This window comes from Cherax quadricarinatus, chromosome 34, assembly GCF_038502225.1.
Source record: "Cherax quadricarinatus isolate ZL_2023a chromosome 34, ASM3850222v1, whole genome shotgun sequence".
NCBI classification, from domain to species: Eukaryota; Metazoa; Arthropoda; class Malacostraca; order Decapoda; family Parastacidae; genus Cherax; species Cherax quadricarinatus.
In genome coordinates this window covers 2,315,973-2,334,562 of record NC_091325.1, presented here as the reverse complement: position 1 = coordinate 2,334,562, position 18,590 = coordinate 2,315,973, and the positions used below count along the sequence as shown (strand labels likewise).

Here is an 18,590-nt window from a genome sequence, read left to right as displayed (position 1 = left end):
TAAACTGTAACTTTGCCTCCTGCTACATAAACTGTAACTTTGCCTCCTGCTACATAAACTGTAACTTTGCCTCCTGCTACATAAACTGTAACTTTGCCTCCTGCTACATAAACTGTAACTTTGCCTCCTGCTACATAAACTGTAACTTTGCCTCCTGCTACATAAACTGTAACTTTGCCTCCTGCTACATAAACTGTAACTTTGCCTCCTGCTACATAAACTGTAACTTTGCCTCCTGCTACATAAACTGTAACTTTGCCTCCTGCTACATAAACTGTAACTTTGCCTCCTGCTACATAAACTGTAACTTTGCCTCCTGCTACATAAACTGTAACTTTGCCTCCTGCTACATAAACTGTAACTTTGCCTCCTGCTACATAAACTGTAACTTTGCCTCCTGCTACATAAACTGTAACTTTGCCTCCTGCTACATAAACTGTAACTTTGCCTCCTGCTACATAAACTGTAACTTTGCCTCCTGCTACATAAACTGTAACTTTGCCTCCTGCTACATAAACTGTAACTTTGCCTCCTGCTACAGGCCTTCCCTCAACATCACCTCTTCTACTCAATTTTTCACTTCTGCTAGTGATACTCAATAACCATTGTGAGTTTAGTGTAACATGCAGCGGACCCTCGAATTTTATCATCCCTTTTCTGTATGTAAAACTACAGTTATTCTCTATAAAATGCATTTTTTGTTAATATTTCCCATAATACATAATGTAAATCCAATTAATCCATCCCAGACACCCAAAAATATTAACAAAAAACACATTTTATAGAGAATAACTATAGTTTTACATACAGAAAAGGGATGATGAAATTCGGGGGGTCCACTGTATATGAATTTTTTTATGTCAGTTTCCACTTTACCACTTCTTGGATGTTAGTTGTTTTATGTACACTATTATTATCATCATGGGGGAGTGCTAAATCCACAGGGGTTATACAGAACCTGGGGGGGAGGGAAGGCAATCAGGCTCAATTCAAGGAACTGGAGAACAGATCCAATTCCCTAGATCAAGAGCCCCTCACCAGCATCAAGGAAGCACCCCTGAGGGGCATTTTATGTACAGTTAGTGAACAGAGACAAGGCCAATACATAGATTGTGGCACACACTGAGCTACTATACATGAACAACAGACTGGAACACTAAAGTACATAAATAATAGAATGTGTACTACAGACATAATAGACTGGACCATTAAAGTACACAGAACAGAATGCTAAATGACATACTGTATATCAAAGAATGCATGAAATTCCCACATTTTAGAGAAGTCAAAAAGAAACTGTGAAAGAAAAATGCAAATTACTTCATCAAGGATCAATTAAAATACTTAAATCTCTATACAGTGGAACCCCTGATTTGGCATACACCAGATATCGGACGTTTCAGATTTAGAACACTTTTTTGGGGCAAAATTTTGCTCCAGATTTCGTACCTTGTCCCGGGAATAGTACATATCAGACGTGTCTACCCGCCGGGATGCCGCCTCAGTCTGGCTCTGTCACTGGTTGAGAGAGCATTCATTCAAACATTTCGCTTTTTTTGTGCTTGTTTATTGATTGTGACTGTGAAATAAGCCACCATGGGCCCAAAGAAAGTTCCTAGTGCCAGCCCTTTGGTAAAGAAAGTGAAAAACATGATAGAATTCAAGAAAGAGATTGTAGAAAAATATGAAATTGGCATACGTTCAGCCGAGCCTGCCAGGATGTATGGATGTATTTCGAAGGGTTTGAGGCTGACCCTGTTGACCCTATGCCTGTTGCGGAATGTATTGTGTCTTTGGGGAAGTCCATGGGGTTGGATGTAAGTGGCCAGGATGTGGAAGAGTTGGTGGAGGACCACAGGGAAGAGCTAACCACTGAAGAGCTGCAAGACCTTCAACTGGAACAGCAACAGACTGGAAATTGCTTCAGAGGAGGAGGAAGAGAGAGAGGAGAATGTGCCCTCTTCAGTGATTAAGGACATCTGTGCAAAGTGGAATGAGGTGCAAAGTTTTGTGGAAAAATATCACCCTGACCAAGCTGATACAAGCCGTATCTGCAACATGTTCAGTAACACTACCTTATCTGATTTTAGGCAAATCTTAGAGAGATGCCAGAAACAGAGCTCTCTGGACAGATTTTTAGTGTGACAGGGGTCCAGTGCCAGTAAAAGACAAAGAAGGGTATTAAGCCCAGAGAGGGCTTTGATACCTGAAGTCCTTATGCAGGGGGATTCCCCTTCCAAACAATAACCTCAACTCTCCCTTTCCTCCTTGCCTTCTTCAATATGCCAACAAGAGTCTTCAATAAAGGTATGTAATGTTCATTAATCATTAAAATTAGTGCTTTATATTTATTTCTGATTGTTTTCTGAATGTAAAACTATAGTTATTCTTTAAAAAATTTATTTTTTGTGAATATTTTTGGGTGTCTGGAGCAGATTAATTGGATTTACATTATTTCTTATGGGAAATATTACTTCGGTTTTCGTACGTTTCAGATTTAGACCGACCTTCTGGAACAGATTAAGTACAAAATCCAAGGTTCCACTGTATAATGTTTTACCATTTTGCATTTTAACTTTTTTTGTGTGTGTGAATATAAAAATACACATTTTATTTATCAAATAGATGAGCTAGCAACTATTTAAACCCTTCAATGGTGCTGTGATGCTGTCGAAAAACTTTAATTACAAGAAACTGAAGCTACATTCCCCTTCCTCATTATAATTTGAATTATTTTTTGTACTTGATTCACTCATGAAGTGAGACTGTAATGTACTGTATTGTGAGAGGATTCTGTACTCTCTGGTTGTACTTGTCTGTATTCCTCATCTCCTATTCCCCAGGTGCTGCACCACTAGAAAAAAAATTAATGCTTCCTGTGAATACATTATATTCGTTTCAGCCTTGTAGCCTGTCGTAACACCACCTGACTGACAGTGTTGTCATAGTCTCATCCTGCCACCCTGTAGGATGTTACCGGAAGGATACCTATCACAGGATGCTCAAACTAAGTTCAGACATCTTATTGTACTCAACAAGTGTTGCCCATATATACATATATATATTTTTTAACAAGTCGGCCATCTCCCACTAAAAAGAAAATACTTTCATCATCATTCAACACTTTCACCCACTCACACATAATCACTGTCTTTGCAGATATGCCCAGATACAACAGTTCACACTCCAACAGCTCGTCAGGTCCCATAAACCATTCGTCTCCATTCACTCCTATCTAACACGCTCACACATGCTTGCTGGAAGTCCAAGCCCCTCGCCCACAAAACCTCCTTTACCCCTCCCTCCAACCTTTTCGAGAACAACCCCTACCCCGCCTTCCTTCCCCTATATATTTACATGCTCTCCAAGTCATTCATATATATCAATACTAGTAGTCTTGGAGGCAGGGCCAGGAGCTGAGTCTCGACTCTCACAAATACAATTTAGTGGTCACATTAACTTGCCTGTGAATAATATCAAATATTATTTTACCTTAGCGGCCAGACGCTGCCATATTGGTTACCTATTTATCCAGGCTATTGCTGTTATGGCCATATGGACCTCAATGGTCTAGTTTCTGCTGGGACACTTCTTCTGTCAATGTTTCTGATATTTGCTGGTAGCAGGTTGAAGACTTTTTGAACCATGGGTGTTGATATAGTGTTCTCTTATGGTCCCTATGGCACTTCTGCTTTTATCACTAGGTTCATTTTACACTTTTTTCTTTACCATATCTCACCCCAGTTTTATTGGCAGTGTATGGACTGGGGTCCAGGCCCTCTAGTATCTTCCATGTTAACATTATCAGCAATTTCTTTCATCCATTCTGGAAAGAACAACTGAAGTGTTCTGAGACTTCCCAGCTCTGATAATTATCTCTAATGTCTTAAAGACACTGGGAGACAACAACATTCCAGAGGTGTAAAGTCAAGTGGTTTAAACAATGCCATTATTGGTGTGACCTGTCTTGAAGGTTCTCATTATCCACTTTGTCACTGTTCGGCTCTGTGCTTCATTTGCTTTATTGTGTTCTCTAAATTATAGGTTATCCGACTAGTATATTATTGATGTCTTGTGTATGTTCCTTTTGTTCTGGGAGACAGCACCTCGCACGTATAGTCCACCTCACACCTACAGTCAGCACCTCACACCTACAGTCAGCACCTCACACCTACAGTCAGCACCTCACACCTACAGTCAGCACCTCACACCTACAGTCAGCACCTCACACCTAGTCAGCATCTCACACCTAGTCAGCATCTCACACGTACAGTCAGCACCTCACACCTAGTCAGCATCTCACACGTACAGTCAGCACCTCAGAGCCACAGTAACCTACCTGGTGCTAGGTATGCAACATGCAGCAGCAACAGCAGCAGCAACATGCGTCTCTCACACACTCAGAACTATCACTGTCGCCGCCGTAAATAACGCAGGATTTCCCGAAGTTATGAGGGACGTCCATTACCAATTATCGTAGCGTGGCACTCCCGCTAGTGGTTACTCGTTACTCAATACTTCAATCAGTTATTCACGGATTGTTAATTACCACGGCGTGGTTGACAATTAGATAACACATGAGTGAGAGGGGCTGGACTTGAGTGGGACTTACATATGAATTGATAGGGTTATCAAAGCTTATTATTCCTTGGGTAGCATTGAAAATGGGTTGGGAGGATATTTTGGTTAATGGGATTGAGAAGAACCTGCCAAGTATGGGCTAGTAGGCCTGTTGCAGTGTTCCTCCTTTCTTACGTTCTTGTTCTAGTCAGAAGCCATTACTGACTGATAGTGCAGAGTGACAAATGTAGAGAGGAAGGAGTGTTGAAGCCTCGTAGCTTAGTTGTAGCCCGTTGTGCTAACAACCGAATACACCCGGATTCAATCTCGGCCGAGGGGAGACCCACAGGCTGGTCCTCCCATCTTACCTGGAGTTTACCTGGAGGTCAACGCCCCGTGACTCGGTCTGAGACCAGGCCTCACGGTGGATCAGGGTCTGATCAACCAGGCTGTTACTACTGGCCGCACGCAAGCTGACGTACGAACCACAGCCCGGATGGTCAGGTACTGACTTTAGGTGCCTGTCCAGTGCCTTAAAGACAGCCAGGGGTCTATTGGTAATCCCCCTTATGTATGCTGGGAGGCAACTGAACAGTCTTGGGCCCCGGACACTTATTGTGTTGTCTCTCAGTGTACTCGTGGCGCCCCTGCTTTTCATCGGGGTAATGTTGCACCTCCTGCCGAGTCTTTTGCTTTCATAGGGAGTGATTTTTGTGTGCAGGTTTGGTACCAATCCCTCCAAAACCTTCCAAGTGTATATTATCATGTATCTCTCTCGCCTGCATTCCAGGGAACACAGATCAAGGACCTTGAACCGTTCCCAGTAATTTAGGTGCCTTATCGTGCTTATATGCGCCGTGAAAGTTCTCTGTACACTCTCCAAGTCTGCAATGTTGCCAGCCTTGAAGGGGGTCGTTAGTGTACAGTATTCCAGCCTAGAGAACACAAGTGATTTGAAGAGAATCATCATGGGCTTGGCATCCCTAGTTTTGAAGGTTCTCATTATCCATCCTACCATTTTCCTAGCAGATGAGGTAGATACATTGTTGTGGTCTTTGAAGGCGAGGTCCTCAGACATTATCACTCCCAGGTCTTTCACATTACTTTTCCGCTCTATTGTATGGTTAGAATTTGTCGTATACCCTAATACATTTTTAATTTCTTCAAGTTTCCCATATCTGAGTAGTTGAAATTTCTCCTCGTTGAACTTTACATTGTTTTGAGTGGCCCATTCGAAGATTTGGTTGATGTCCACTTGAAGTCTCGTAGTGTCTTCGATGGAGGTCCTGTCATGGTGATCCAGGTGTCATCCACAAAGGAAGACACGGAGCTATGACTACATCTCATCTCTGTCTGTGTTAGAAATGAGGATGAGGAATAGAATGGAAGCGATTACTGTGCCTTGTGGAACAGAGCTTTTTACCGTGGCTCCCTGGGACTTTACTCTGTTTACTATTACTCTTTGTGTTCTGTTATTCCTTTATCACGCATTTTGTGCTATTACACCATTACCTGGAGAGACCTGGAGAGAGTTCCGGGGGTCAACGCCCCCGCGGCCCGGTCTGTGACCAGGCCTCCTGGTGGATCAGAGCCTGATCAACCAGGCTGTTGCTGCTGGCTGCTTTTGCAAAGTCTGTGTATACTGGAGAGTTTACCTGGAGAGAGTTTCGGGGGTCAACGCCCCCGCGGCCCGGTCTGTGACCAGGCCTCCTGGTGGATCAGCCCCTGATCAACCAGGCTGTTGCTGCTGGCTGCACCCAAACCAACGTATGAGCCACAGCCCGGCTGATCAGGAACTGACTTTAGGTGCTTGTCCAGTGCCAGCTTGAAGACTGCCAGGGATCTGTTGGTAATCCCCCTTATGTGTGCTGGGAGGCAGTTGAACAGTCTCGGGCCCCTGACACTTATTGTATGGTCTCTTAACGTGCTAGTGACACCCCTGCTTTTCATTGGGGGGATGTTGCATCGTCTGCCAAGTCTTTTGCTTTCGTAGTGAGTGATTTTCGTGTGCAAGTTCGGTACTAGTCCCTCTAGGATTTTCCAGGTGTATATAATCATGTATCTCTCCCTCCTGCGTTCCAGGGAATACAGGTTTAGGAACCTCAAGCGCTCCCAGTAATTGAGGTGTTTTATCTCCGTTATGCGCGCCGTGAAAGTTCTCTGTACATTTTCTAGGTCAGCAATTTCACCTGCCTTGAAAGGTGGTGTTAGTGTGCAGCAATATTCCAGCCTAGATAGAACAAGTGACCTGAAGAGTGTCATCATGGGCTTGGCCTCCCTAGTTTTGAAGGTTCTCATTATCCATCCTGTCATTTTTCTAGCAGATGCAGCAATACTGCAGCAATAATAATAATAATATTTTTATTTCTACGAGTACATGTACAAGGTATACAGACCAAAGCTGACATCAATGACATATTACTATATAGAAAGCCGCTTGTTATGCTCAGGGCATTTCGGGCAAATTAGGTTAGTTTTGTCCCAGGATGCGACCCACACCCAGGTACCCATTTTATACTGATGGGTGAACAGGAGCAGCAGGTGTCTTAAGAAAACACGTCCTAATGTTTTCCAGCCGTACCAAAGATTCGACCTCCGGACCTCAGTGTCAGCTGAGTGCGCTAGCGATTGAGAGCTACGGCTACACAGTAGGCTTCTTCAGTCGAATACGGAGGAGGCAGTAGTAGAAATGTAAAGACAATGTAATCAGTATTGTATACCTTTATCATCCACACACTGTCAGACACTGCAACACAACGGTATCTTGGTAGACAACACCGATAACTTTTTTGTCTTACCACTAGTTACGAGTGAGAAGGGATGGATATGAGAGGGCCTGCTCTCTCAATGATTACTTTCTTTTTCTAGTGGGCCCCGCCTCTCCTGTCATCAAGATTATCTCCGCCTCACCTTTGACAGTATAAAAGTCTCCATACTATCGCTTCAGCCTCACAATGTTCCACATTATGAATAAAACTCTTCTCCAGGCTGAGGGACTGACCACCTTAAAACTGTCTTTGGGGATGATGGACTGATTACATCGTCTTTACAACTCTACTGATTCTGCTACATCAGTACTCGACTGAAGAAGCCAACGTTTCAGAATAAAAATGCCTAACTGCTGAACATGTCTCTTATCCAATAAATGTCACATCTGTAAGAGGCGGTGTTGGTATTTACTCTGGCAAATGAAAGGAAAATTTCCTGAGGATGGTCATATAATCACCCGTCCCAGTGTAGCTTCTAGTCATGTAACAAGAGGTCTTTAGTACGTTAGGTTTCAAGCCTATCAACTACAAGAGGAAGACAGTGGACCTGGTGACCAAGACTGAGACAAATAAGTTAACAGTGCTTAGCTAAAGGCAATAAAATGTCTCACTATGAGTTTAGATGACAGGTTGGGTAGGGAAGCAACGTGGCAGATGTTGCAACTGCACAGCATAGGTAGTACCCCAATGGATATCAACAACCCCAATGGAAATTAAGGGCCCAATGAAAATCAAGGACACAGATGGAAATCAAGGACCCCAACGGAAATAAGTCATTGACTTTTTTGGGGGTTTCCTGGGTGATTTACATTATGTATGATAATTGTACTTAAGTGTACCTAAATAAACTTACGTTATTAAAAGCATTAACGAGTGCATATCGGTAAAGCGAGGTTTATATTAGGGAATGTAGGAGAGAAGGGTATACTATTTTCCCGCAAAATATGGCCTTATGTAGGGATGTGCGATGTTACCATGGTTGTATAAGATTTAAATGTACTTACGAGCTTTTCCTGGAGTCTCCCCCTTCCTCCTTCCTCGTCGGGAAAGAAAACGGAGTTGCGGAAGATGGCGTTGAAGAATCTGAAGATAGTGACGATACTGACGAGGTTTTCGAAGCCAGGCTGGGTGTAGAGGGCGTAGATGGAGTAGAAGGCGTAGATGGAGTAGATGACGAGGAGAGCAGCGAGCCGTTCTTGATCTTCTCCTCGAGCCAATTGAAGCCTTTGATCTCCTGGGCAAGTCGACGCCCTCGTTCTTCCTCATGAAGAACCTCCCTCCGTTGCTGTGCCTCCAGCAGCGCCAGCGATCTGCTCACACTGTCTGAAGGAAGGTTACACCCAGGGGTCAGTCACAGGCACACCAGGTCAACACGTGTGGCAGAGGGGGGGATGCAACACCTGGTATACAATACCGACAAGATGAAGAATCAAGATACATATGTAACATCTGGGTAGAATCCTAATCTGTAGACGTTTCGTCATCCAATGGCGAAACGCCTACAAATAAAGATACCCAGACGTTGCACGTGTCTAATTCTTCAACACCCGGTCAATTCAACTCTAAAAGTATCAGCGATTCAAAACATGCCTCAGGTCACTAAATAATGGAAGAAGAAATGGAAATACAACCTTCGGATTACCTCTGGATAGTTAATAACCTTAAATAATAATAATCTGGAACTTTGTTATTCTTGAGCACCTATTCTCCCCTCAAGGAAGGTTCCTTGATGCTGGTGAGGGGCTCTTGATCTAAGGAACTGGATCTGTGCTCCAGTTCCCTGAATACCTTCCATCCTCCCCACAGGCGCTGTATAATCCTACGGGTTTAGCGCTTCCCCCTTGATTATAATAACAATAATAATGAGCACCTATTCTATCAGATAATTCAGCTTCACTCTCACACCAAATTTATATTTAAGAGTGACAGTATGTTTATTATTATTAAAGATTAGCCGGTATTCTCCCGGCCCGGGCCTTGTCCAAGTGGTGGCCCGGCCTTGGCTCCCTCTTTAGGGAGTGTCTGAGACCTAAGTCTCCCATGGGAGGAGGCACAAGTACCTCCTCATCTTTGGGACCAACTGTCCCCAGGCCTAGCCACAAGCTAGGCCTCTCTGGTCTGCCATCCCCGCCCCAAGGGGGCAAATGGGAATGACAGTCTTATGAGCTAAAGGCTCGGGCTCAGGCACCTACCCTACCCTAGAAGGGTTAGGCATGATGTCGATCTGGTGACAGTATGATCACCAGCATAATAAGCTTCAAGAGAAGAGATGTGCTTTCAACTGAGGCTTGCAAGTATGAATAGATTCCTCGCTCTTAACAGACACGGAGGGAGGGATCCCAATCATATGTAGCATCTTGCCTAGAAGGGGAGTAGGAAATGAATGGTTGTCTAGGGCAATTGGTGTAAATTGCTGGCTAGACAGATACTGCAAGGAACTTGCAATCCCATTCATTGACAACTGGAACAACTTTTATGGCAAACATGATATGTATGCAAGGGATGGGGTACATCTCTCTGGGGCTGGGGTGGTAGCACTTGCAGACTCGATTGAGAAGGCCATTGGTGAAATGCCTATGATTTTAAACTGATGGAAGATAGAGGTATGGGTGTGTGTGGGAAACAAGCAGGTTGCAACACTTGGGTTGGAAACAGTAAATGTATAAAAGGCATTCAGCATGAAGTTATAAATAAAGACAATAGATCAGGTCAGCAAACAAAGGGGGACAGCAGAGGGCAGCAAGGGACTAGCTCCCTTAAGGTTTACTATACTAATAGCAGGAGTGTAAGAAATAAGATAGATGAGCTAAGATTAATTGCAAGTGCAGGAAACATAGATATTATTGCTATAACGGAGACCTGGCTCAATCTGAAAGATAGAGAGATGCCCTCTGAATGTCACATACAAGGCTATAAATTATTCCACACTGACAGGGTCAACAGGAAAGGTGGTGGAGTAGCGATGTATGTCAGAGACAATTTAAATTGTTGTGTTAGACAAGATATTAAATTAGAAGCGTCAGCCACTGAATCTGTTTGGTTACAGCTTCTCGAGGGCCGAGAAAAACTAATTTTGGGTGTGATTTACAGGGCCCCAAATCTTGATAGGGAGTGCAGTAAACTTCTATGGGACGAAATTCGTAAGGCATCTACATACGAAAATGTTGTGCTAATGGGAGATTTCAACTATAGACAGATTGACTGGAGCAATTTGACAGGAAATTTAGAGTCAGGTGACTTTCTTGATACGACCCAGGATTGTTTTTTAAAACAGTTTGTGACAGAGCCAACTAGGGGAAATAACCTCCTTGACTTGGTTCTTGCCAGTAGGGAAACACTAATTAATAATCTTGAGGTTAATGATGAGCTTGGGGAAAGTGATCACAAATCACTCAGTTTTAATATATCATGGAATTCCCCTAATAATGGCAATCAAGTCTCCGTCCCTGACTTTCGCTTGGCTGATTTCATAGGACTGAAAAAATACTTAGGTGGGCTGAACTGGAATGACCTGACTAAGGGTCAGGTAGGTGGTGATGGTTGCCGATATGATGCTTTCCAGGGCATAGTTCTAGCTGCTCAGTCAAATTATGTTCCAAATAGGGAAATCAGATCAAACAAAAATGATCCTAAATGGATGAACAATAGATTAAAATATCTGATTGGTCAAAAGAGAGGCATATATAGGCAAATCAAAAGAGGAGAGGGGCAATTGAGAAATCGATATATTCAGTTAAAGAGAGAAATAAAAAAGGGAATTAGAAAAGCAAAAAGAGATTATGAGGTTAAAGTTGCAAGAGAATCGAAGACTAACCCAAAAGGATTCTTTCAGGTATACAGAAGTAAGATCAGGGACAAGATAGGCCCACTCAAAAGTTCCTCGGGTCAGCTCACTGACAGTGATAAGGAAATGTGTAGAATTTTTAACACATACTTCCTCTCAGTTTTTACACAGGAGGATACCAGCGATATTCCAGTAATGATAAATTATGTAGAACAGGACGATAATAAACTGTGCACTATTAGGGTCACAAGTGACATGGTCCTTAGGCAAATAGATAAATTAAAACCTAACAAATCCCCAGGCCCTGATGAACTGTATGCAAGGGTTCTAAAGGAATGTAAAGAGGAGCTTAGCACACCTTTGGCTAATCTTTTCAACATATCACTACAAACTGGCATGGTGCCAGATAAGTGGAAAATGGCAAATGTGATACCTATTTTCAAAACAGGTGACAGGTCCTTAGCTTCGAACTATAGACCAATAAGCCTAACCTCCATAGTGGGAAAATTTATGGAATCAATAATTGCCGAGGCAGTTCGTAGCCACCTTGAAAAGCATAAATTAATCAACGAATCTCAGCATGGTTTTACAAAGGGGCGTTCCTGCCTTACGAATTTATTAACTTTTTTCACTAAGGTATTTGAGGAGGTAGATCATGGTAATGAATATGATATTGTGTATATGGACTTCAGTAAGGCTTTTGACAGGGTCCCACATCAGAGACTATTGAGGAAAATTAAAGCACATGGAATAGGAGGAGAAATTTTTTCCTGGATAGAGGCATGGTTGACAAATAGGCAGCAGAGAGTTTGCATAAATGGGGAGAAATCAGAGTGGGGAAGTGTCACGAGCGGTGTTCCACAGGGGTCAGTGTTGGGCCCCCTGCTGTTCACAATCTACATAAACGACATAGATGAGGGCATAAAGAGCGACATCGGCAAGTTTGCCGATGACACCAAAATAGGCCGTCGAATTCATTCTGACGAGGACATTCGAGCACTCCAGGAAGATTTGAATAGACTGATGCAGTGGTCGGAGAAGTGGCAGATGCAGTTTAATATAGACAAATGCAAAGTTCTAAATGTTGGACAGGACAATAACCATGCCACATATAAACTAAATAATGTAGATCTTAATATTACGGATTGCGAAAAAGATTTAGGAGTTCTGGTTAGCAGTAATCTGAAACCAAGACAACAGTGCATAAGTGTTCGCAATAAAGCTAATAGAATCCTTGGCTTCATATCAAGAAGCATAAATAATAGGAGTCCTCAGGTTGTTCTTCAACTCTATACATCCTTGGTTAGGCCTCATTTAGATTATGCTGCACAGTTTTGGTCACCTTATTACAGAATGGATATAAATTCTCTGGAAAATGTACAAAGGAGGATGACAAAGTTGATCCCATGTATCAGAAACCTTCCCTATGAGGATAGACTAAGGGCCCTGAATCTGCACTCTCTAGAAAGACGTAGAATTAGGGGGGATATGATTGAGGTGTATAAATGGAAGACAGGAATAAATAAAGGGGATGTAAATAGTGTGCTGAAAATATCTAGCCTAGACAGGACTCGCAGCAATGGTTTTAAGTTGGAAAAATTCAGATTCAGGAAGGATATAGGAAAGTACTGGTTTGGTAATAGAGTTGTGGATGAGTGGAACAAACTCCCAAGTACCGTTATAGAGGCCAGAACGTTGTGTAGCTTTAAAAATAGGTTGGATAAATACATGAGTGGATGTGGGTGGGTGTGAGTTAGACCTGATAGCTTGTGCCTACCAGGTCGGTTGCCGTGTTCCTCCCTTAAGTCAATGTGACCTGACCTGACTAGGTTGGGTGCATTGGCTTAAGCCGGTAGGAGACTTGGACCTGCCTCGCATGGGCCAGTAGGCCTTCCGCAGTGTTCCTTCGTTCTTATGTTCTTATGTTCTTAAACAACGTGAGAGCTACATCAGAAAAGGCTCTTTCTGTCAACGATTCCTTCCCAACAGCACGAAGCTCAGTCTACAAGAGTCGGCAGAAAAATTGTAAAACATTCCCGAGCCTAATGAAAAAGATACAAGGATATCAGCAAGGTATTAGGCTTCATTAGACTTTATAATACCTTTATATGCTAAAAAAAAATAAAATTCAATTCTTCCCTTGATAGGGAATAAATACAGCGCATACAAACAGGGACTAGTGGGAAAACAACAACAATAATAATAATTTGATTTCGCCATGATACAATGTCTGTGCAGAAATGGGTGACAGTTGTGCATGCAAAAAGCCCATAGTTATGCAGAGCATTTCAGTTTCAGTACGGACTGAAGTCTTTTCAGTAAGTGATTAGGCATGCCCACAAACTATTGCAAGAATCAATTCTAAAGTAAACAACCGTGTTTATAAAGACCTACAAATGACAATGAAGAATTTAGATAGACATCCAGACCCTCGCTGACCCCACAGGTTGTATGTGCACTAGTAGGACCACAGCAATAATAAGAGGACCAGAATCAACACTAAGAGGACCAGAATCAACACTAAGAGGACCAAAATCAACACTAAGAGGACCAGAATCAACACGAAGAGGACTAGAATCAACACTAAGAGGACCAAAATCAACACTAAGAGGGCCAGAATCAACAGAGAGGGCCAAAATAAAACAGAGAGGACCAGAATCACCACTAAGAGGGCCATAATCAACACTAAGAGGACCCGAGGACCTACTTCAGCAAGGTCCAGACTGCAACTGAATTATTCACACACGAGAGATGTGGAGGAATACGAATATGAAGGGGTCACATGTTTACATGGTTTATAGACAATTATGACATTTCTGATGAGAGGACCACTATCAAAGCGCGAAAATCGCCCGTTAGTACTTCCCTTAGGCTTTCCTAACAATCAAAATCTCTGACTTAATCTCAGTTTCAGTTTTCTATCTGCCATTTATCAAAAGAGAACTAAGGTAGCTTTTTCATCTACTTTTAGAACCCGGATACATACTTATGCATCAACATAAAAATGATACTGAATCCCCAATGGTATCATTGGTCAAAAGAGAGGCATACATAGGCGTATCAAAAGAGAGGATGGGTGTTAAAGAGAAAAAATAAAAAAAGGGAATAAGAAAAGCTACAAGAGATTCTGAAGCTAACGTGGCAAGGGATTCGAAGACTAACCCAAAAGACTTCTTTCAGGTATATAGAAGTAGGATTAGGGACAAGATTGGCCCACTTAAAAGTAACTCAGGCCAAATCACTGACAGTGATAAGAAAATGTGTGATTTTTTTAACTCTTATTTCCTCTCAGTTTTTATGCAGGAAGATACTAGCGAAATTCCAGTAATAAATTATGTATAACAGAATGATAATAAACTATGCACGACTAGGGTAACTAGTAACATGGTCCTCAGACATACAGAGAAATTAATACCGAACAAATCCCCAAGGGTTTTAAAAGAATGTAAATAGGAGCTTAGCAAACCTTTGGCTAATCTTTTCAACATATCACTACAAACTGGCATGGTGCCAGAAAAGTGGAAAATGGAAAATGTAATACCTATTTACAAAGCAGGAGACAGGTCCTTTGCTTCGAACTATAGACCATTAAGCCTTACCTCCATAGCGGGGAAATTTATGTATTCAATAACTGCCGAGACAATTTGCAGCCATATTGAAAGGCATAAACTGACTAATGGATCTCAGTACGGTTTTACAAAGGGGCGTTCCTGCCTTACGAATTTACTAACATTTTTCACCAAGGTATTTGAGAAGGTAGATCATGGTAATGAATATGATATTGTGTATATGGACTTCAGTAAAGCTTATAATAGAGTTTCACATCAGAGGCTGTTGAGGAAAATTAAGGCACACGGAATAAGATAAATTTTTTCCTGGGTAAAGGCGTGGTTGACAGGCAGCAGAGTTGGCATTAATAGGAAGAAATCAGAGTGGGGGCACGTCATGAGTGGTGTTTCATGGTGTTGGGCCCTTTGTTATTCACAATTTATATTATATAAACGACATTGATGAGGGAATAATAGTGACATAAGCAAGTTTGCTGATGACACCAATATAGGCCACCTAATTCAGTCTAATGAGGACATTAGATCACTCAAGGAAGATTTGAACAGACTGATGCAGTGGTCGGAGACGTGGCAGATGCAGTTTAACATAGACAAATGCAAAGTTCTAAACATTGGACAGTTAAATAACCATGCCACAAATAAACTAAATAATGTAGATCTTAATATTACTGACTGCAAAAAGGATTTAGGAGTTCTGGTTAGCAGTAATCTAAAACTAAGACAACAGTGCATAAGTATTCACAATAAAGTGAACAGAATCCTTGGCTTCATATCAAGGAGCATAATTAATAGGAGTCTTCAGGTTGTTCTTCAATTCTATATATCTTTGGTTAGGCCTCATTTAGATTATGCTGCACAGTTTTGGTCTCCGTATTACAGAATGGATATAAATGCTCTGGAAAGCATACAAAGGAGGATGACAAAGTTGATCCCATGTATCTGAAATCTTCCCTATGAGGATAGACTGAGGACCTGAATCTGCACTCTCTAGAAAGTTTGTTGGACTACATATTGGTAGATAAAAGACTGTTGAGTAGACTTCAGGATGTACATGTTTGTAGAGGGGTCACAGATGTATCAGATCACTTTTTAGTTGTAGCTACAGTGAGAGTAAAAGGTAGATGGGATATGGGGAAAACAGAAGCAGCAAGTAAGAGAGAGGTGAAGGTTTATAAACTAAAGGAGGAGACAGTTAGCATAAGATATAAACAACTATTGAAGGATAGATGGGATAGTGAGAGTATAGGGAATGGGGTCGAAGATGTATGGGGTAGATCTAAGAATGTAGTGTTAAGAGTGTTCAGCAGAAGTTTGTGGTTACAAGAAAGTGGGTGCAGGAGGGAAGAAGAGCAATTGGTGGAATGATGATGTAAAGAGAGTAGTACGAGAGAAAAGGTTAGCATTTGAGAGGTTTTTACAAAGTAGAAGTGATGCAAGGAGGGAGAAGTATATGGAGAGAAAAAGAGAGATTAAGAGAGTGGTGAAGCAATGTAAAAAGAGAGCAAATGAAAATAAGAAAAAGTTTTTGAGTGAGATTAATAAGTTGAGGAAGCCTAGGGAACGAATGGCTTTGATAGTTAAAAATAGAAGAAGATAGTTATTAAATGAAGAGTTAGAGGTATTGGAAAAATGGAGGGAATATTTTGAGGAAATGTTAAATATTGATGAAGATAGGGAAGCTGTGATTTCGTGTATAGGGCAAGGAGGCATAACATCTTGTAGGAGTGAGGAAGAGCCAGTTGTGAGTGTGGGGCAGTTCGTGAGGCAGTGGGTAGAATGAAAAGGGGGTAAAGCTGCAGGGATTGATGGGATAAAGATAGAAATATTAAAAGCAGGTGGTGATACAGTTTTTGAGTGGTTGGTGCTTTTATTTAATAAATTTATGGAAGAGGGTAAGATACCTAGGGATTGGCAGAGAGCATGCATAGTTCCTTTGTATGAAGGCAAAGGGAACAAGTACATGGTATACAGGCCTAGCTGATATCAATTGCATACTACTATATAGAAAGCCGCTTGTTATGCTGAGCATTTCGGGCAAATTAGGTCAGTTTTGTCCCAGGATGCGACCCACACCAATCGACTAACACCCAGGCACCCATTTTATACTAATGGGTGAACAGGGACAACAGGTGTCTTATGGAAACACATCCCTAATGTTTTCCAGCCGTAACGGAGATTCGAACTCCGGACCTCAGTGTGTGAGCTGAGTGTGCTAGTGATGGAGCTACGGGACACCTTGTGCTAATAGGTCTGATGCCGTGCCCTTTCCTTAAGTGAATATAACCTGACCTGACCTGACTAGGCAGGTCAATGATTTAAGCCGGGAGGTGACTTGGACCTGCCTCGCATGGGCCAGTAGACCTGCTGCAGTGTTCTTTCTTTCTTATGTTCTTATAAGAGTAAACATTTTCGGTACAAGAAGAAAGTCATGTGGAACAACATAGGTCAACAATGATGACTACGATACAGAATCACTGACGACTACTTGATATGACCCACCAGAAAGATACGGTTTCACTAAACTACAGCTAGAACATGAAAGATCAAGTAACAGTCACAAACCAAAAATGAATGAACATTATACATGAACTGCATCATGTCAGGAAAGAACAACATTTCCAACAGTTAACAGCTTATGATATCGCAATGTCCAATTACCCTCCCAAGAAATTAATCATGCACAATCTTCATCAATAAATATCTATACTAAATAGAACACATATACGACCTGGAAATATAAACATAAGCAGTATAATGTGATCCTTTATTGACAAAGTTTCGCCCACACAGTGGACTTTATCAAGTCACAAACCGATCTGTGACTTGATAAAGCCCACTGTGTAGGCGAAACATTGTCAATAATCACATTATACTGCGTATGTGTTTATATTTCCATTGTGTCGGTATTTTATACCATTCCACATATACGACCTACAGTCTAAAAATACTATCACACAGACTACCTACACTGACGGCTCCCTTAACTGTGACTTGGAGGGTGGGAAGTGCTGCTATCGCAAACTAGAATGATGGTACGATGATAGAGGTGTATGAGAAATAGCAACTACGCTTCCACATTATAAACTGAGCTGTTTGCCAGGCTTGATCTCAATTTCAAACAGTTTGAGTGCTTCTGACTACCTATCCTCATTATCTGCTCTAAATAGCCTGAGATCTGAAGGGAATATGCTGGTGTATGAAGCCAGACTCAGGTATACACAATTTTTGAAAAGGGGAGTAAATACGCGTGGGTCATTAAGATGGCATGTCACCTGTACACCAGCAGTCAAGGATACTTTGATCCATAAAATAAGAACTGGGGTCAACTCAGTGTATATACACTAATACACCTCTCTGTGGGTATACACTTGCACAGAGTTGCAGACGAGTGTAACAACGCATCAAGTAGCCTCACTTATGCTAACACCTTGGGTAGCTTTTAAACGAGTCAGACAAATTTACAAGGTAGAACCTAACTAGCATGGGGCAATAATAGTCCTACTTCCTCATCAGACGAGCCTGGCCCATGGCCGGGCACCGGGAGTACTAAGACTCTCGAAACTTATCAAAGGTAAGGTATATAGTTCAGTTGTGACTTAATAACAGTCCAAGACAAATTGGAACGTGTAGTTTACACTTGAAAGATAATGTTCGTTAGGAAACAGGACAAGTGTTTCCTGACGCGGATCTTAGTCGTATAATGACCCGCAGCTGTTGCTTCTGGTCATCTGACCGAGGCCTTCCACTGGCTTACAAGTCCACCACTTTAAAAAATATAATCATTAGGAATTGTATCGCTTCACTCGAAAGTCTGGGTTTATCGAGAGAAATAACCCACATGCTAGGCTAGGCTATTAAGCCTACTAATGCTACCACTCTTTTTTTTTTATTTTGTACCGAGTCTTGTAT

The 18,590-nt window shown here is 41.9% G+C and overlaps 1 protein-coding gene across 3 annotated transcripts in view; it reads right to left on the bottom strand.

The window, feature by feature from the left end:
* LOC128693683 (serine-rich adhesin for platelets) overlaps positions 1–18,590 on the bottom strand; it is a 109,912-nt gene that overhangs the window by 24,311 nt on the left and 67,011 nt on the right. For all 3 annotated transcript variants that reach the window (XM_053783471.2, XM_053783472.2, XM_053783473.2), the window contains one exon: positions 8,333–8,651. In XM_053783471.2, coding sequence (XP_053639446.2) covers positions 8,333–8,651 — 319 coding nt within the window. The remainder of the gene's footprint in view (positions 1–8,332; positions 8,652–18,590) is intronic.